General features: G+C 36.2%; 1 protein-coding gene across 1 annotated transcript; it reads right to left on the reverse strand.

The window, feature by feature from the left end:
- Positions 1–1,468: 1,468 nt before the first annotated feature.
- CMPK2 (cytidine/uridine monophosphate kinase 2) lies at positions 1,469–17,104 on the reverse strand. Its single transcript, XM_051976067.1, has 5 exons — positions 14,257–17,104; positions 8,871–8,985; positions 8,465–8,666; positions 5,322–5,555; positions 1,469–1,655 (listed from the first exon to the last, which is right to left on the reverse strand). Exons 1-5 carry the CDS (start codon positions 14,980–14,982, stop codon positions 1,532–1,534), a joined length of 1,401 nt encoding a protein of 466 aa, XP_051832027.1. The 5' UTR covers positions 14,983–17,104; the 3' UTR covers positions 1,469–1,531.
- Positions 17,105–19,103: the final 1,999 nt, after the last annotated feature.

The raw sequence follows: 19,103 nt of genomic DNA on the forward strand, positions 1-19,103 counted from the left end.
TGGTATTGGGATATGGGAGATTACTATTTCAAGGAAAGGGCCTGGCATGGGCAGAGGCAAAAATGCAGATGACATAAATGCTTTACAAAGAGTAATAGGCAAGTGTTGAGCAGACTGCTCATGTTTGGGAGTAAAATGAGGGAAATGGACTCAAGGCTCGGGAACCTATACTTTATTCTGAAGATACAATTGTTAAAATGCTAATGTTCATTTCTCAGAGTATTTTGCCCCCAAGTTTTACCTTGACAATTTTGAAATGCAAGTCCAGGACCAACAAAGAGGTTCCAAGATTCAGTTACAAGAAGAAATATGTCCTTTGCTGCTTTTTCCCATATTTAGTCTGGTGCCTTATACAGTTAAGAGTCCTAAGCCTCCTGTGCAAGGAAGCCATTCTTGATGGAAGGTGGCATTGGATGGACCCAGGAGCCATCCTCAGGAAAGACATCCAGTTGGAAGAATAAACATCTTCACAGGTGTATCCAAAGCATGTCAGTGATTATAATACAAAATCTGAGTGCTAGCAGAAGCACTCATTGAAGCCAGAAAACTTTCAGGGCTGCTGCTACATGACGGCTATCTCCCTGAGAAAGAGAGATATTTAAAAGGATACTACAGATGATATATAGGAATGAAATAATAAGTACTTAGGAGGACATGCAAGATCATACAGACTTTTTTGTTCCATGGTTTGTTTTCAGCAAAGAAAGTAAGAAAATAATTCCAGGATTGTTTAAAGTTGCAGTTTGTTCCAGAATTTTTTTTTTTTAATAAAGAAGACAGGAAAATAGTTCCTTTATTAATCCACTGCTAGAGGACATCCTATCATGATCTGGAAGAGAATATCTGGATAAATAATATCTTATATAATGCACGCATTATCCAGAGGGGAATGCTTGGGATACATATATATATATATATATATATATATATATATATATATATATATATATATATATTCACATATACATGCAGTGCACATACATATTTTTGTATGTGTACCTGCATGCATATATATGTATGACAAATACACGTGTGTTTCTGCACACATACATAAAACAGGATCACAGGATGTAGAATTGGAAGGGAACTTAGAGGACAGAGTAGTGGAAGCAATATGCTCACAATCTCAGTTACTAAGTAGCAGAGTCAGAATTCACACCAAAGTTCTCTGACTTCAAATATTATGCTCTTGCCATTACCTTGTACCTGACACATAGATATTAGGATCATAAGTCTAAAACTTGAACAGACATTTGAGACTGAGTCCCAACCTTTCATGTTATAAATTGGGAAACTGAGGCCCAGGGCAGTTAAATGACTTTCCCAGAATTCCACATGTAGTAGGTATCAGAGGTAGGATTTGAACATAGGTCTTTTAGCCCCATGTCCATGTGTGTATGGTACATATTAAGTTCCATCTTTTCCTTCTACTTTAAGTATCTAAAAGGGATCTAGAAAAATAGCAGGATATATTCTGGGGTGACCTTTATTAGTGTGTTATTAGGTAAAATCTGTCACCTCCCAGGAGTGACTACAATGAGGCAAAATAGTTTCTAATTATATTTAAAACAGTTGCGATGACAATTTTTCTGTTGGGGTTAGCATCCACCGTATGACAGGAAGGATTCTCCATCCTCTGATAGGATATTTCCACCCTAAAAAGAATAAGAAGGAAAAGTGGATAATCTTGACAAAACTAAATAGGGTTCATTTAAACCAATAACTAGAGACTGCACAATTCTGGGCTACATTACCTTTGTCTCACTTTTATATCACTCTTTATACCAACTTACTTCAGTAATCCATCTCTTGGAATATTTCATAGAGTCATCATTTTAATGGCCACAGTGCCCTTTCCACCAATGCAGGTCTTAATTGCCACAAGTTTTAATACAAAAAGGTTATGATATTATGATATTTCATATTATACATGTATGCATGTATGTGTACACATATATTTACAGACACATGTTTATATATGTGTATAAGTGTACACATGATACAAATCCACATCTGTATGTTTGGTCATATATGTTGTTTTCCAGTAATTTTTTCAGCCATATGTAACCTTCATGACCCCAATAAGGGGTTTTCTTGGCAAAGAAGTTACTAGAATGATTTGTCATTTCCTTCTCCATTTTGTTTTATAGCAAATGGGATTCAGTGACTTTCCCAGGGTCACAACTAGTGTCTGGGGCCAGATTTAAATACAGGAAGATGAATTTTCTGATTCCAGTTCTGGTACTCCATCCACTTTACCACCGAGCTGCCCTTTATGTATGTGTGTATATGTCTACACAAACACACCTATACGCACACAGAGCTTTCAGGCTCGTAATGTAAGATACATTTGAGAGTTACCAGAAGGTAAGTGCTATGAGGTATTATTTACCTCATTTTATGTATAAAGTAACTGTCATCTCAGGTTAGATGACTTGTCAATGGACAGATAGTTTTCAACTAACTTCAAGCACAGTACCCAATGTACAGCTCCTCTCTGTCCATTGTAACTTGTAGAGTTGGAAAATGTCACTACCTGGTGGTAAATTTTCTGGTAATGAAACTTTACAAAGTTGGTTAGTCAGGTTATAAATTAACATATGGTTGTTTGTTGGGGGTTGGGAGGGGCAAGAAAGGGGTTATTCTTTAAGACCCTGCAAGTAGGAAGATACATGCTTCAACAGTAAAAACTTTTGAGTACCCATTACCGCCTCCATTACAAGGATGGCCATTGTCAGATTTTATTGACACCTTTGTATTTTAACTTGTTGTGTAGACTGAAACGTCCTCAAAAGCAGAAATCCTTTCTTTCTTTGGATCCTTACCATAATGTCCTGACATATGTTATGTACTAAAAATGCTTTTAATTGGTTATCTGTATTTCCCTTTCTTTATCTCTTGCCTTGCCCCACAACATAGGGCTTCCTGAATACACACACTAACCAGTTCTGTTCTGTCTGATCTTCCAACCCACTTGTATTCACAGGAGGGTGAAGGAGAATGGGATACAACGTAACTTTCTCATAGAAAATTTTCTACGTTCCTCTGTAGGGCAAAAGCAACAGTGACTGGTTCTAGTCAGATGGGAACACCATATAAATCCTGTAATACTAAAACTCAAACAGTTTTAATGATCATCTTGTTTTCTCATCCCTGTTTACATGCTCATATGATTTAGAGATAGGAGAAAATTTAGAGAACCCCTAAATTCAATCCCTTGTTTTATAGTTATAGAAATATTTAAGGCACTATGGTGCCTTAAATTTACTGTAATCCAGGTACAATGGATTTGGAGTTAGATCTGAATATGAATCCTAGTTCTGCTACATACTGATTCTGTGATCTTAAGAGAGTCATTCTGTTTCTCTAGGTTTCATTTTCTTTATGAATAAAATGAAGGTGTTAGACAAGGTAGACTAGAATCCAGCTCTAAATCCATGCTGCAATGTAACTGAGGACATACAATTTAAGTATTTTGCCCAAATCCAAATTTCTTTCATTTTCAATTTCCTAGTCTTACCTATGAATGAAAATGATGTGCCACACACCGAGCAAAGATCTGAAGGTAAATATACAAAAAGAAGGCCATTCCTGCTATTGTGATGTTTATATTCTAAAAAAGGGAAGACAACACATATATGGGAGTGGTGGCAAGAAAGGAATATTTTAAATTGGTTAGTGAAGCCACAAATCATTCATCTGATTCACATAACATTTTTAGGTGGCACAGTGGATAGTGTTGGGCATGAAGTCAGCAAGATTTAAGTTTAAATCCAGTCTCAGACATTATACTAGCAATATGAACCTGACCATGTCATTAAACTTCTGTCTACCTCAGATTCCTCATCTGCATTCTGGACAAATTCTACTAGTAGCTATTTCCTATCTCTGAGAGTTGTGAACATCAACTGAGATATATGTAAAGCCCTTTAGCTAGTTCTAAAAAATTGAAGTGGTGATTGGATGAGTATTTCCAGGTTAGATGGAGGGTGACTGCTGTGGAATTTATATTGTGAAGAGTGGGGGATGGGAGGAGGAAAAGACAAGATTCAGAAAGGGAATGTATTGAGCCATGATCAACAACAGCATATGAAGGATATTAATTGCAATAGTTATGCAGAACTCTCAGAGACCCAGAGAAGGAGCCGGAGACCAGTAGGAGGCACACAAAGATAAATTGAGATTTGGGCTTCAGAATATTCTTATTCTTGATCATTTCTTTTTTACACTCCAAAGTTGGTTTTGTGTTTTCCTCTCCTCACCATAATTCAGCTTAATTCTAATACATTTACTAGCCTCAAAAATAAAACACAAACGCTTCAACTTCAATATTAAAGTTGTCCATGATCAAGCTCCAACTCACCTTTCCAGATTTATTTCAAATGATACTCTGCATGTAAGACACACTATAAGGGTAGCTATTTTCTGGATTTTTGATTTAATTCTCACCTCAGAGAGATTTTATACAAACCACTGGCTAATTCTAGAATTCCTTTTTCCCTTCTCTGTTCCTCTTCTCAGAGGAACTCTACTTTTTTATTCAGCAATTAGCTCAAGTACCGCCCCCTTCTTGAAACCTTCCCTCTTCCTTCCATCCATTCCATTGTTCCCCAGGATAAAATATTAAATTTCTTTGCTTGGAATTTGAAGCTTTTCACCTTCTTTATCAAATTACAATGTATTTACATGTTCAGGAATTTTGTGCCCCCCAGAAGAATGCAATCTCCTTGAGGGCAGTAACTGTTTTATTTTCCTCATTCATATTGCTTAGCTCAGTGTATGATTTACAGTAGATACAGTGAGGTGGTGTAGTCAATAGGATGGTGGACTTGTTATCAAGAAGTCCTAAGTTCAAATTTGACTCCAGATACTTACTAGCTTTGTGATCTAGGGCAAGTCACTTAAGTTATGCCTGCCTTAGCTATCTTACCTGTAAAATGGAAATAACAAAAATCTCTAACTCTCAAGGTAATAACCCTTACAACAGTAAGGATCAAATGAAATAATATTGGTAAAGTGCTTTGTAAGCCTTAAAATGATATGTAAATTATTACTAATACTATTATCATTATTAATTTTTTCTTAATAAAATTTGCTGAAATGAATTTTAGTAAAGCGGCTTGACTATTATAATTTGGAATCCTCATTTCATGTCTTCTCTCCCTCACACTGCCTTTCCATCTAGCTGGCTTTTCTAACTTATTGGAATCACTTTATCCTGATGAATGAAACTGCCAGGGACCCCTGACCTTGAAGAAAATACATTTCTCCCATTCCTGGCTCCCAGCCTCAATTAATCATGCCATAAAATTAGAACATACTTTTCACGAAATAACTTGTTGTTTTCCAATTCAACTTCTTCTTTTGTCTTATGCATCCCACGTCCCTGAATCCTATGAATCCTCTCTTCAGGATTCACAGTTAGCAGCAGTACAATATCAGGTCTGAGCAAGTCCTGGGGCCACTGATAAACAGAGTGATGAGCTGGAGGTAGGTGGTGGGGAAGGCCACTTATCTCAGTGGCAATTGCATAAGCAGCTGTGCTGTGCCAGTACCTGGAAAGATACAAGAAATAGTAAGTTTCCTATTATGTGAAATATTTGGGCAGCAAATGCTAAATGATTTGTGTAGAGTGTTATAAGCACTGGACCTGGACTTCCTTCACAAAAACTGAACTTGATGGGAAGCCGGACTAAATGACTTCCAAGGTCAGCATTATTGATTTTAATAAACTTTCTTTTAATCCTTTGGCATAAAATGTTGGTTTAAAAATTGAGATTTTTCAGTTGTGCACCTTAATCACTTCTATGTTCAAGATTAATTTTGTCCCTTTTGTTTTTCAATTGGGTCATGGTGTCCTTCCCATTTTGAAGAACAAAATGAATTTCATTAGACTCTCTGAATAGGAACATAAACTGCACAGGCAACAATAATAAATGATTTCTTTTCATTTGACAAGATGACATTTTTATCTCTTTAAATAACTAAATTATCAGAAGTCCAGAAATGAAAACTGAACAGATACTGAATGACAAACTTGGGGCCCATGCTGCCCAAAATATTCTAGATATAGCCAGAATAGATTAAAATATAATTGGGATATATTTAACTAAATAAATAAAATATATTAAAACACAAACAATATTATATTTTAAAGCAAAGTCAATATGTGGCCCACAAGGTTCCTTATGTAGACATTAAAGGGCCATTCCACCTTCTATAGAGTTTTATATCACTGATGGAGAAGGTGGAATTTTAGCTGGAACTTTAAAGAAGACAGAAGGCAAACATGAAGAGAGAACATTCTATGAATGATAGATAGCCAATGAAAACATCTGGAGCTGGAAGATGGAGTTTCTTGTTTGAACAACAATCACAGTCAATGAATGATTTCTGTATCCAGAAAGAGGACTATGGGGACTTAATGTGGATCATAACATAGTATTTTCAACTTATTTGTTGTTGTATGCTTGTTTTTTCTTTCTCATTTTTTTCTTTTTGATCTGATTTTTCTTGTACAGCATAATAAATGTGAAACTATGTATAGAAGAATTGCACATGTTTAACATATATTGGATTACTTACTGTCTAGGAAGAAAGTGAGGGGAAGAATTTAGAACACAAGATTTTGCAAGGGTGAATGATGAAAACTATCTTTACATGTATTTTGAAAATAAAAACGCTACTTAAAAAAAAAAAAACAGTGCTTAAAAATACAAAGACCATGCTATCAGACTGAATACAGAGATAGTGAGGGATCAAGAATGATATCTAAGTTACAAGCCTGGATAAATGGAAGGACAGTGGTACCCTCAATAGGAATATGAAGGTCTGGAAAGGTTTTGAAAGGAAAGATAATGAATTTGGATTTGGACATATTGAGTTTAAGAAATCTCTGAAATATCTAGTTCCAGATGTCCAAGAAGCAGCCAAAGATGCAAGAATGGAATGTCAGCAGAAAAGTTAGGGCTAGATAAGTAGTTCTGATAATCATCAATGTAGAAATGATTATTGAATCCATGGAAATTAATGAAATCACCAAGTAAAAGTATATAAGTGAGAAAAAGAAAAAGGCTCAGGACAAAGCCCTTTTGGGATACCCAGAAGTAGTGGGAATGACATGGGTGGAGGTCTAGCAAAGGAGACTTAGGAGAAACAGTCAAATATAAGAGGAGAATCAGGAGAAAATATAATCACAAAACCTTAGAAAGAAGAGTATCAGAGAAGAGGATGATAGTTTTAAGGGCTGCACAACAGTCAAGAAGGATGTAGATTGAAAAAAAAGCCATTAGATTTGTCAACTGAGAAAACATTAGTAACTTCACAGGAAGCAGTTTCAATCTCAGCTAAAGTCCCCATCTTCTTCAAGAAACCTCTTGGTCTTCCTTAATCTCAGTGTTTTCCCTCTGAGATTACCCCCCTCTCTAATTTATTCTGGATATATCTTGTTTGCATGAGACTATTTATATGTTGTCTCCCCAACTAGACTAAAACCTTTTTGAAAATAGGGATTATATTTTTCTTTATTTTTAATTCCCTAGCAAAAAGGTGACACATAATAATTGTTGATTAACTTTGCTGATTACAGATGGCAAAGATATGCAGCAGTAATATAATCTATGGAAATCAGCTAGCTAAGAAACTCTATCTAGGGAATTGAGAATGGTGTTACAAATCATAAAGTCTAAAGCCTAATGATGCCTCATTCTTTTCACACTTTCAGTTCCTTTTAGGATAAGTAAAAAAAAAAAAAATGTTGCTTAGGACATACTCTGATTAAATGTCTACCTGAACAGCAAATCCTACCTTACATCAAAGGTTAGACCATCATCCTTAGAGTATAAAGACAGCTAGATGGAACAATGGATAAAGCATTTGGACCTGCAATCACAAAGATCTGATTTCAAATCCAGCCCTGATATTTACGAAGTATGTGGTAAGTTATTCAACCTTATTTTGTCTCAGTTTCCTCATCTGTACAATGAAGAATGATAGTACATATGTCACAGGGTTGTTGTAAGGATCAACAAAAATAATATTTGTAAAGTGCTTTGTAAACCTTAAAGCCTTATATAAATGCAACCCATGATAATGATATAATTTTGTATGGTGCTAATAACTTAAATTTGGGGGTTCTGACATTTAGGAATTATGGGAAATGGAATGACAGGTCATTTCATTTCTTTGAAAAGTTTAGTTTGCTTTATCTGTATAATGGGGATAATTCATAGAATGAGAATGAGAAGAGCTCTCAGGGGTAATTCATTCAAAATCTCTTAATACTACTTTATCTTCTTTGTACTCATTATACCTCACTAGGTTACTGAGTAGAGAGCAATTTATAAACCTTAAACGCCTATACATAAGTGAATTGTATTTTTTTATTTCTTTAAAAATGCCATCCATAAACAAAAATTCATAAAAATAAAGAAGATATGTAAAGTAAAGATATCTCTATACCTACCTGTCTATAATCACAGGAGCCTGTGTAGATTGTTTAGCTATTTCAGAAGCCATGATATAATTTCCCAAAGAATAATATGCCCGCCTGATGATTGTTGGTTCATCATCAAATATTTTTCTCCACTGGCTGACACAGGCTGGAGGTGATTTTAGGAAAACAGCCTTCAATGCTTTTGACACCTTTTCAGTCACTGTAGTTTTTCCTGTATTTCATATACAAGATAAAAGAATGTCTTATTCATTAGGATTAGGCATAGCACAAAAATTAAAATGAACTATGTCATTTTTCATCTTTGCATCCCTAGAGCCTATTTATGGAATTACTTAACAAACACTTGCTGAATTTTAAATGAACTCAAATTCCATAATTATTATTGTAACTTATGAATGAAGAAATAATCTCTCACCAGTAGCATCCAAACCCTCAATAACAATGACAGGGAATTTTCCCTTCTGGATCTTCTTCGGGCATTTATCCACCAAGTTAAGGATCTCCTTTGCTTCAGGAATGAAAGGTATACACTGTAAAGATAATGTTTTAAATCTATTAGGACCACATTGTCTAAACCCATGAAGATCAAGAATACATAAGTAACAATGGGCAGAATTAATCCAACCATTCTGGAATGCAAATGTGAATTATACAAAGAAAATTCCTAAAATGTTCATGTTCTTGAACCCAAAGATTTCTTTGCAAGGCCTTTATGCCAAAGAGATCAATGATACAAAAAATTCTATGTATCCTAAAATATTTGTGGTAGCATTTTTTTTCCAGAAGTAGATAAATGTAAATAAGAGAGATATCCAAAGATTGATGGTGGCTTAAATAAACTGTGGTACGTGGACATTATAGAATATTTCAGAAAGAAATTAATATGATAGTAAAAAGGCAGGAAATGAAGAGTTCTGAAAGGATATGCAGAGGAAAATATAAAAAAATAATATGCACAATGACAACAGCAAAATAAATGTAAATAACAACAAAATGGCTAAAAATGAATAGTGCAAAATTATAAGCACCCTAAAGAATAATGTTGTTTGTGATATCTTGATTTGCCAATGAATTGGATTTAAATGAGTCAGAATTACACAGTCATCAGCCTCACTCCATCTTCCAGAGTCATTGAAGTCCAATAGCAAGAGAACATTAAGAAATGGTGATGGGCCAACATGCTGTGTATGACCCTGGCATCTTTGTTGTCTGACCAAGCTCAAAGTATTCCAAAATACTGTTTAAGTCTCCTTCATGGCCAATGGAACAAATTGTTCTCATCTACCCAGTCCTCTGAGGGCAAGTCCTGACATATTTGAAGTGACCTAACTCATTAACTGGTTTGAAGCCTGTCAGTTACCCTTAACCTGATTTAGCCCATCTATCAAAATGGTTTTACTGGGACGTAACTACTGTACTGTTACAGTTCCTTGGAGCCACAGTTGAGATTTGGGTAATCAATTAGTCAGCAAAAGTAGATGAGCAATCCTGAAAAGGACTTGGCAAGCCCTTCCATCAGAGAAACCAGACCTCCCTCAATACCTCATATACCTCAACTTTCTCATCAATATGATGGGTATAATAATAGTTGTAAGTGTTAATACAGCTATTATTCCACCCATCATACTGATGAGAAAGTTGAGTTTCAGCAAGGCTATCACATAACTAATATGTGTCAAACAGATAATAGGAGTCAAGAGATTTGATTCCAAATGCAGCATTCTTTCCACTACATCATAACCTTTAGAAATTTGTTTGAATTTTGGTCCTGATATTTGCTACTTGTGAGACCGAGGAAAAGACACAGATTTAAATCTCGGCTTTTTCTTGTGAAATAGTAGTAAGTATTGAGGAAAGCCTTTGTCAACTTCTAGGCATCACAGGAATATGAATTGCCACTATTATTACTGTACTGTAATTCTAAAAAAAAAAAAAAGCCACCCAGGCAAGTTGGGATAATGTGAGAATTGTTTGTTCCTATCTTTTCCACTAATTTTTGGTTGAACTTGGTCAACTCACTTCATGTCTCTAAGGCTCAATTTCTTCCTCTGTAAAAATGAACAAGTTCACTTAGTAATTCAAATAAATAGCAAATTTGCTTTTATCATGTTAATTTAACACACATCTTTTAAAAATATATTGCAAACTTACTGTGTGACCCTGGGCAAGTCATGTAATCCTGATTGTTTGCCTCTCTCCATTGATAGATAGGTAGATAGATAGACAGATAGATTACATATACACATTTACATATATGTATAGCTATATAAAGTACATAATAGAAGATAAGTTTCATACACAATGTCTTTTTCATTTTTCATAGTGTTCCAAAATGTTTGTTTATTGATGATGATATGTTTATATTTTCATATGTGTTCATAATTTAAATCTATTTTAAATTAAGGGACTGACTCTAAGATCTTTTTCTGGCTATAGTTAAGAGCTTTTATTTATGAAACTACTATATAGGAGTTTCAAAATATTCTATGTACAGCCTTCAAGGTGTATAACTTTGAAGCACAACACACATTTGGAGTTCTGTTCTTTCTAAATGATTATGATGATGATGATGATGTAATATTTCCTTACTCTTGATGTTGTATCATATCCATACTTGAGGATAACAATCAAACTGGGGCACTGAAAGCTGTAATTGCAACTCTGGTTGTTGAAAGGTTTAGAAGAAAGTTTTTCCTGTAATGAATCAAAATCTCCTACTACTGTTTAATTATTATTATTAATTACGTAACATGAGTGATGTTTTAGCTCTTGTGAGAAGGAAGTTCATTGAGAAAACTCTCAGCTTTGTAGATTACTACTGCATAAAGTCCTCCTACCCTCTCTTCTATTTTATTTTGTTTTTTCTAATTTCCTTTTAGGATTATTTGTATCCATTTTGAATGGCTTTTTCTTTCAGCAATTATGAAATAAATCCAAGCAAACATTAAAAAAAAACTTTAGATGTTTATAATGAAGAGCTGGATAAAGTTCTAAATAGGTTCGGGATACTTGGGTTGTGGCCCTCACTGACTCTGTGACTTGGGGAAAAAACTTTATATCTGTATGTCTCAGTGTTCCCATCTGAAGAACAGGAAGGAGGCACTTCTACTATCTACTTGAAAAATATATCTTCAGAAATGGAAATGCTATGATAATGGGAATCTCGTTGATCAAATCTATTATCATCAAATGCATCAAATTTCCAGGAATATCCTTGAAGAGGAAAAGACCTACCTTGAAGCTTACTATCCCAACATTAGGTACAAATCATGTCTAGAATGGGTTTGTTTCTTTGATATCCTTCAGACTGATTCTTCATCTGGAAATAGTTCTTTTAGAGAGAGAAACATTACTCTTAAAGTTAGCATTGTTACCTTTCTCTCTAAAGGAAACTGTTAATCCTTGAAAAGAAAGAATGAACAACAACAATAGATAATAAAAATACGAAAAATAAAAGCATTTGCATGGCACAGGAAAAAAAGATCAGTTGGTAATTCTGGAGTCAGATACCCAACATTTAAATCTCATAGCTCTGTTTGTTTCTATCCATTAAATCTTGGGCAGATTACTTAATTTCACTGGACCTCAGTTTCCTCCTGTTAATTCAGAGACTTGGATGAAATTATATTTAAAGTTATTTCCACCTCTAGATCCTTTGATGTTTTATTTAAATTTTATTTAATCATTAACTACTACTATTTATTTGCATTTATTCTCTTTATATTTATTCAGTATATTTGTATGCATGTTATGTGTGTGTGTGTGTGTGTGTGTGTGTGTGTGTGTGTATTTGAAGGGTTCCCCCATGCAAATGCAAGCTACATCCAAGTATTGCTTCATTCTTTGTATTTCTATCACCAGCATTCAGTACAGTGCTAGGAACATAATTTGTTGTTGTTCAGTTACATTCAGTTTTTCATGATCTTATTTAGGGTTTTCTTGGCAAAAAATACTGGAGTAGTTTGCCATTTTCTTCTCCAGCTCATTTTACAGATGAGGAAATTGAGGCAAATGGGGTGAAATGACTGGATATTGTCTGAGGCTGAATTTGAATTCAGATTTTTCTGACTCCAGGCCCAACATTCTATCTACTGCACCATCTAGCTACCCCCAAGGACATAATAGACATTTAATAAATACTTGCTGGTTGATCAATTGGTTGATGATAATAAAAAGGCTTTAGTCATAAAATATTCTATGTGACTTTTCTCCTTTGGATCATCACAAACATTCCTGTAAGCTTATTACTATATTACTAACATCATTTTACTGAAGAAGTAATCTCAAAAAAGTGAAATAAATTAACCAAGATCACAATAAGCACAAAGTCTAACTAATTGAGGCCCATATTAAGTACACTCCCAAACATTTGGTGATTCCTCAATGTTGTAAGCTGTTATACTAAGTATTTTAAGAGATATTCTTTCTGTTAACACTATGATACAAAGAATGGTACCATGAATAATGTAATCTTAATAGCAGAACATCTTTTTCAGGAATACCTTTCCATGTTAACTCAGCTCATCTCTCACAGTATCTCCATGATGGAAGTGTAGTGGAAAGGGGCATACTTTCAGCAGATCATTTTCCCTCCATGTTTTTTAATTTGGAAAACTGGATTAATTAATCTTAAATTACTTTCAGTTCCATATTTTAATTCTATGGTCCTTTGAGATTTCAATAGTCCCTCATAGTAATATACAGAGGTCTTGGAACTGGCCTAAAGTCACAAAACCAATTACCACTAGACTATTATTTAGAGTACAAGTCTCCAGAGCATTCATTTCTCATAGATGTGACCAACAAAGAGTTCTCATTCTCCCCAAATATAGCATCCTTCTGCAGGAATCAGTTACAGATAAAAACAAAAACAAGGAAAAAATAAGATGCAACAAGCTTCTGGGGAAAATCTAGTTAAGAAGGTAGATAAAAGGACAAATCACATTAAGGAGAAAAGTGTACTAAGCGTCAGAGGAGCTGGGTTGGAATTCAGCCTCTGTAACTTACTATCTATTAGTAGGATACATGTCTTCATGACAGGAGATAAATCATTTTATCTCTTTTTCTTCCTACACACACACACCCCAGATAAGGCTTGAGTAGTTTACCAACAAGTCCTTTCTATACCTAAATTTATTTTCTTATGACCTCTAAGGCAGCTAAGTTGTGAAATGGATGGAGTGCCAGGCCTGGAGTCAGGAAGATCTGACTGAGTTCAACTCTTGTCTCAGACTTGTACTATTTGTATGGCCTTGGAAAAGTCACTTATTTCTGTTTGGCTCAGTTTCCCCATCTGTAAAATGAGGTGGAGAAGAAAATAACAACTACTCCAGTATCTTTGCCAAGAAAACCCAAAATGGGATCACTGAGTTGAATAAGATTGAACTGTAGGAGCAACAACAACAACAATGACAACTGCCTCAAAGATAACCTCTCTGGACCTATTTTCTCACCTGTAAAATAAGGATGCTGGATTTGATGATTTCTAGAAAACTGAAAAACAGTGATGAATTTGGCATTAGAGGTTCTAGGTTCCAATAGCAAGTTTTGGCAAAGCCATGTAAACTTCCGTTAATATAAATGTATATACGTATATTATGCACACACACACACACACACATATGTACATATACACCTATGTGTGGGCTTTCTTTACATATAAGGAAATCTGTATTCTGTATTTGTAAAACGAGAACGTTTTTCTTGTGGTCCTCTCCACTTCTAAATTTATGATCCTATGAAGCCTTCAACCCTAGGATTTTTTTTTCCATTGAGGACAGCACTTGCTGCTGAATTCTTACCTCCTCAAAAACCTTTCGGGTTTCTTCCAGATTGGGAAACACCACAGTGATGGGCAGTTCTGGCACTAAAGGGTGCACAGGGGGCTCTTCTATGGGCACCACTCGAAATCTCCCCCCTTTATCTCCTACCACTCCTGGCAGTTCCCACAGCCTCTGCCACAGCAGGCCACTCTTGTCAGCTTTGAACACGCCCAGAAGTGGTCTTGGATCTTCGCAAGCAAACAGCAGGCCCTGCAGGGCACGCTGGATCTCCAAGCAGTCGTGGGGATCCCACAGGATGAAGCCCTTCTCCGTGATCCCGGACCGGCCGTCAGGGGAGTAACAGAGGAGGCGCCGCAGCTCGCACTTCCGGAAAGGGCCCCGGCTAAGTTGCTGTAGCAGGTGGTGGTGCAGGCGCGCAGCTAGGATCCGGCCCCGGTAGCCCGAACCCGGGACTGCGGGCACGCACAGCGAGTAGGTGCGCCCGGGCGCGAGGAGGAACGCCTCTAGCCGGGGATCTCTGGCGGCCAAGGCGCTCCAGTCTGTGCCGCCGTCACCGTAGTCTCCGCAGAGGGTGAAGTTAGCTAGACCAGAGTCTGGCAGCTCCAAGAGGAAGAAGCGGTCCCGGGCCAGGTCAAGCGGGTTCACAGCAGTGGCCTGGCGGCGAACGGCTGGCACCTGCGACGACGGCCGCATCCTCTCCAAGAAGCGGACAATGTAATTTCCCAGGCGAGGGAAACAGGCCATATCTAGGGGCCGCAGGCCCCGCCCCAAGGGGTGAGATCAGGATAGGAAAGAGGAAACGGACCCAGAAACGAAACCTAGAGATGGGACTAAGGTTGTGGGGCGGGGGGAGGAGGCCCCAGAGCGGGCACAGCTCGCGAAGAAACGAAAGCTCGGAGATGGGCGGGGGCTGGGCACAGCAGGGGCCGCGCGGTCAGCGCCCAGGGACGTCCCTGACTGCAGAAGCCTCAGCCGCCCTTTCCTTGCGACAGAGAAGCGGGCGAGGGGCAGAGGGGCTGCTGAGTTTTTTTTTTTTTTTTTTTTTTTTTTTTTTCTGTTTGAACCCTGTTATAGAAACGGAGCAGAAAACAATGAAAGCCAAGGGCCTAGGCCTAGCTAGGTTGCCTGGAAGCCTGAAGTGGGTGGGGCTGGAGGATACTGTGGTTTCTAAGTACCGTCTTGGGATGCTGCTTTGAGCTGCTAGGCTCGGAGGTGAAATTTCTGGACCTGATTGGCTAAAAGCCTGTAATTTGGAAGGGAAAGGCTCTAGTATCAAAACTTGTATAAGAATCCTATTTGGAGTCAGAGGAAGTGAGTTCACATACTGGCCCTAACACTTATTACTAATATGATCTTGGGCATTTATTTAATTTATCTTGGCCTTAGTTTCCTCATCTTATCTTCAAGAGGAGGTGTACTTGATGACCTCTGAAATTTCTTTTAGTTAAAAATATATGATCCTATAAATTTTATCTCCCTAGGTCTCAGTTTCCTAATCTGTAAAACTAGGGAATTAAAAAAGTTCCTCTCTAGACTCTTAATTTATGATGAATGATTGATAACCAGCCTTCTCCCCTTCTCCCCTCCTCTTCACCTCAGTGGATTGTAACATCCTCGAGATTAAAGACTCTTATGTCAGGCCCTAAGGTACAATGTAAAGAACATTAAAGTTGGGGGTCTAAAGACCTAGTTAAAGCCCTGCCTTGGTCACTGTTTACTTCTGGTCTGAGCTTCAGTTTCCTCATCTATAAAATGGGAATAATACCTGAATCTGCCTCACAGAGTTCTTGTGAGAAAAATACTTTGCAAATTTTAAAACAATATACAAATGTAAGCAATTCTTGCTGATTTTCCTATTTTTACTGGAGCCTCTTTTTTATATGCTAGGCTCTTGAAAAATGTCTGCTGAATTTAAATAGTTCATTAATTAGTGTTAGTTTATAGGCATTGACATCATTGTTTAGATTTTCTTCTCTTTGAAATACTAGAGCCAACAGGCCAAACTCATTACTCACTTAAGTTACAGAGCCTTCACCTGTGATTTCTATCATTGAAGGGCAGCATGTTTTCTGCAATTTAAAGCACTGATAGAGGTTAGATGACTTTTCCAAGGTCACACAACCAGTAGTAGAGGCCAAGTTTGAGCCCAAGTCTTATTAGCTTAGTCCAGCTCTTTTCCATTATACCATCCTGCCTCGTTTTTAAAGCCTATAAATTCTGTAGCAGCAGTAATGCTGACAATTCCAGGAATGTACTTGACTGTATGATGATAATAACAACAATGATGATAACAATAATAATACTAGCAATTATATTTATATAGCACTTCACATGTAGTGTCTCATTTGATATTTACAATAACCATGAAGGTATGTGCTATCATTATTCCCCTTTCAGAGTTGAGAAAACTAAAGCAGATAGTACTTTCCTAGAATCATATAGCTAGTAAATATAAATAAAATAGTAAATAAGTTCTATATGGCTAGCAAAATAGAAAGCAGTATGTTGTGTTGGAGACTAGCATGCTTTAGAAGTTAAAGAGATAAGTTTAGAATCCCTAATTTCCTTTAAAATTGAGCTTAAATAATATTTTCTACATAAGATCTTTCCTGATTCTTCCAGTTACTAGTACTTCCACTTCCCTCACCAAATAATAATAATAAACAACTTGTTTATGTATATTTATTGCTTATCTTTATTTTGCACATTTGTATATGTTATAAAAACAAATTCCTTGAGGTTAAGGAGTGCTTCATTTAAGTCTTTGTATATCCCAGCAAAGAGTAGGTTCTTAATAACTGTTTGCTGGTTGGTTGATTGTTTAATCCTGGCTTTGTGGATTATTTCTGTGATTATGTTAACTTTTTTAGCCTCAGTTTCCTCTTCTATAAAACAAGTCATTTGAATTACATAATATTTAAAATTCTTTCTGTCTCATTCTATGATCCTGTAATATGAAAAAGATACTGAAAAGGAGGCCATTAACCACTTTGTTTTAACCTAATGTACAAGCCAGTCATGGCTTGGTTTTGAATCATAGGTATTACTATAATGGAAACTTAAATAGTGAATAATCACAAAGTGACACAGGTGGAGAATTGCTGCTCCTTAACTAGTAAATATGATCACTGATGGCTATGGTAAGGACAGATCTATGAGCTGTGTAATTTATGATAGATCCAAGATGTTTGATCCTGAAGATATAAGACATATATTCCCCCCATAGTCTAAGAATTTGAGTTACTAGTCAGGAAACTACCTTGTGACTGGACTACTTTACCTACCTGTAATCCTCCCTCTGAATTCCTCTACAGCAAAGCTAAATATATCTTTAAGTTTCACTTTTCTATTTAGGTTTCTATTTTGTAGCATTTTTTTTCATAGCTCCTATCTCTTCCTTTTCATAATTACCACTACTATTCCTAGGTATGTGCTGCCATATTCACAATCTTCAGGCCAGCATCTCAACTCTTGAAAGTATTTGCATCTTACACTATCCACCTCCTGGTTTTCCTTCATATCTTCCAGCTAATTAATAATCACTTATTCCTTCTTCTGCTTGTACCAACATTTGAAAAAAATGGAAAGGAAGACTTCTGATAACTATATTTTCACTTCTTAGCCCTGCAACATCCCAAAATGCTGATGGAGTATGGGGTAGAGAAGATTTCATGGGAACAAGTTAACTGTTTTTGTATTTGAAGGTTTAATTTGAAGAAGTTTTTATATCTTTCAAAGACTAAGTGGAAATTTATAACAGTAGCTTACTCAGAACATTTTTAGGGAAAAGGAAGAGATAGGAGCTATGAAAAAAAATTGCTACAAAATAGAAACCTAAACAGAAAAGTGAAACTTAAGATATATTTAGTTTTGCTGTAGAGGAATTCAGAGGGAGGATTACAAGATAAACGATACTTGCCACCATGGTTACTTATTGAACCAGTTCAAAGGTCAGTAATTCAACTGCTGTCCTGTTCAATTTCAAGCTGAAATATTACTGGGATGATGAGTGACTTGTTGACCAACTGGGGTTCAAGGAAATGATGTGTAGTTTCTCAGCTAGTCTCTCACCCTGTGCCCTCTTATTATCAAATAGATATTTGAAGGCAAGTACAACTGCCCATGATTAATATAAGTTGTTCTAGATAACATCTAATCATTCAGTCTTTCATTATCATTTACTTAAGAGATGAGGTAATACCATGACAACAACAAAAAACAATTTTTCATTTGGGACTATATAGGGAGGACTAGCAATCAGGACACAAGGTCTGTCCTAGTGTTTGTCCTATGGTGCCCAAGTGAAAACTTCTTTCCCCTTATCTCTTCTCTCCTGTTCCTTACTCAAACTCCCCACATATGTGAACCTGTATTTCACTTTAAAACCTGCTGTGTTTACTACTACAAGTTTCTAAAACCTGTATATATATGACATATATATTATAATAGATTATATTATTAAATATTATATATATTATGCATAATATATATAAAATAATACATAACACACACACACATATATATATATGTAAAGTCACTTATAGTGACTTTGTGATGAACTTTATGATCCCCTATAAAATTATAATTGCTTGTTTCTTGACAGAAGATTAATAGAAGAAATATTTTACCAGAATGGGAAGGTCTTGTGTTTTTCCTCTCTGTTTTGCATCACCTCATGTATCTGACACTCTTGAACAGATAAGATTTAGAGTAATTGATTTCTATCAAATATTTGAAGGGATATCATATTGAGGAAGAATTAGATTTGTTCTCTCTCCTCTCTCTCTCTCTCTCTCTCTCTCTCTCTCTCTCTCTCTCTCTCTCTCTCTCTCTCTCTCTCTCTCTCCCTTCTTCCCTCCCTCCCT

This window comes from Antechinus flavipes, chromosome 2 (assembly GCF_016432865.1).
Source record: "Antechinus flavipes isolate AdamAnt ecotype Samford, QLD, Australia chromosome 2, AdamAnt_v2, whole genome shotgun sequence".
NCBI lineage: Eukaryota > Metazoa > Chordata > Mammalia > Dasyuromorphia > Dasyuridae > Antechinus > Antechinus flavipes.

Excerpts from the sequence above, each read along its gene's own strand:
- CMPK2 (XM_051976067.1), bottom strand. The coding sequence starts at position 14,982 with ATGGCCTGTTTCCCTCGCCTGGGAAATTACATTGTCCGCTTCTTGGAG. Across the intron at positions 8,986-14,256 it reads CCCGAAAGGTTTTTGAGGAG|TGTATACCTTTCATTCCTGA; the intron begins GTAAGAATTCAG and ends TTATCTTTACAG. Across the intron at positions 8,667-8,870 it reads TGAGGGTTTGGATGCTACTG|GAAAAACTACAGTGACTGAA; the intron begins GTGAGAGATTAT and ends TATGAAATACAG.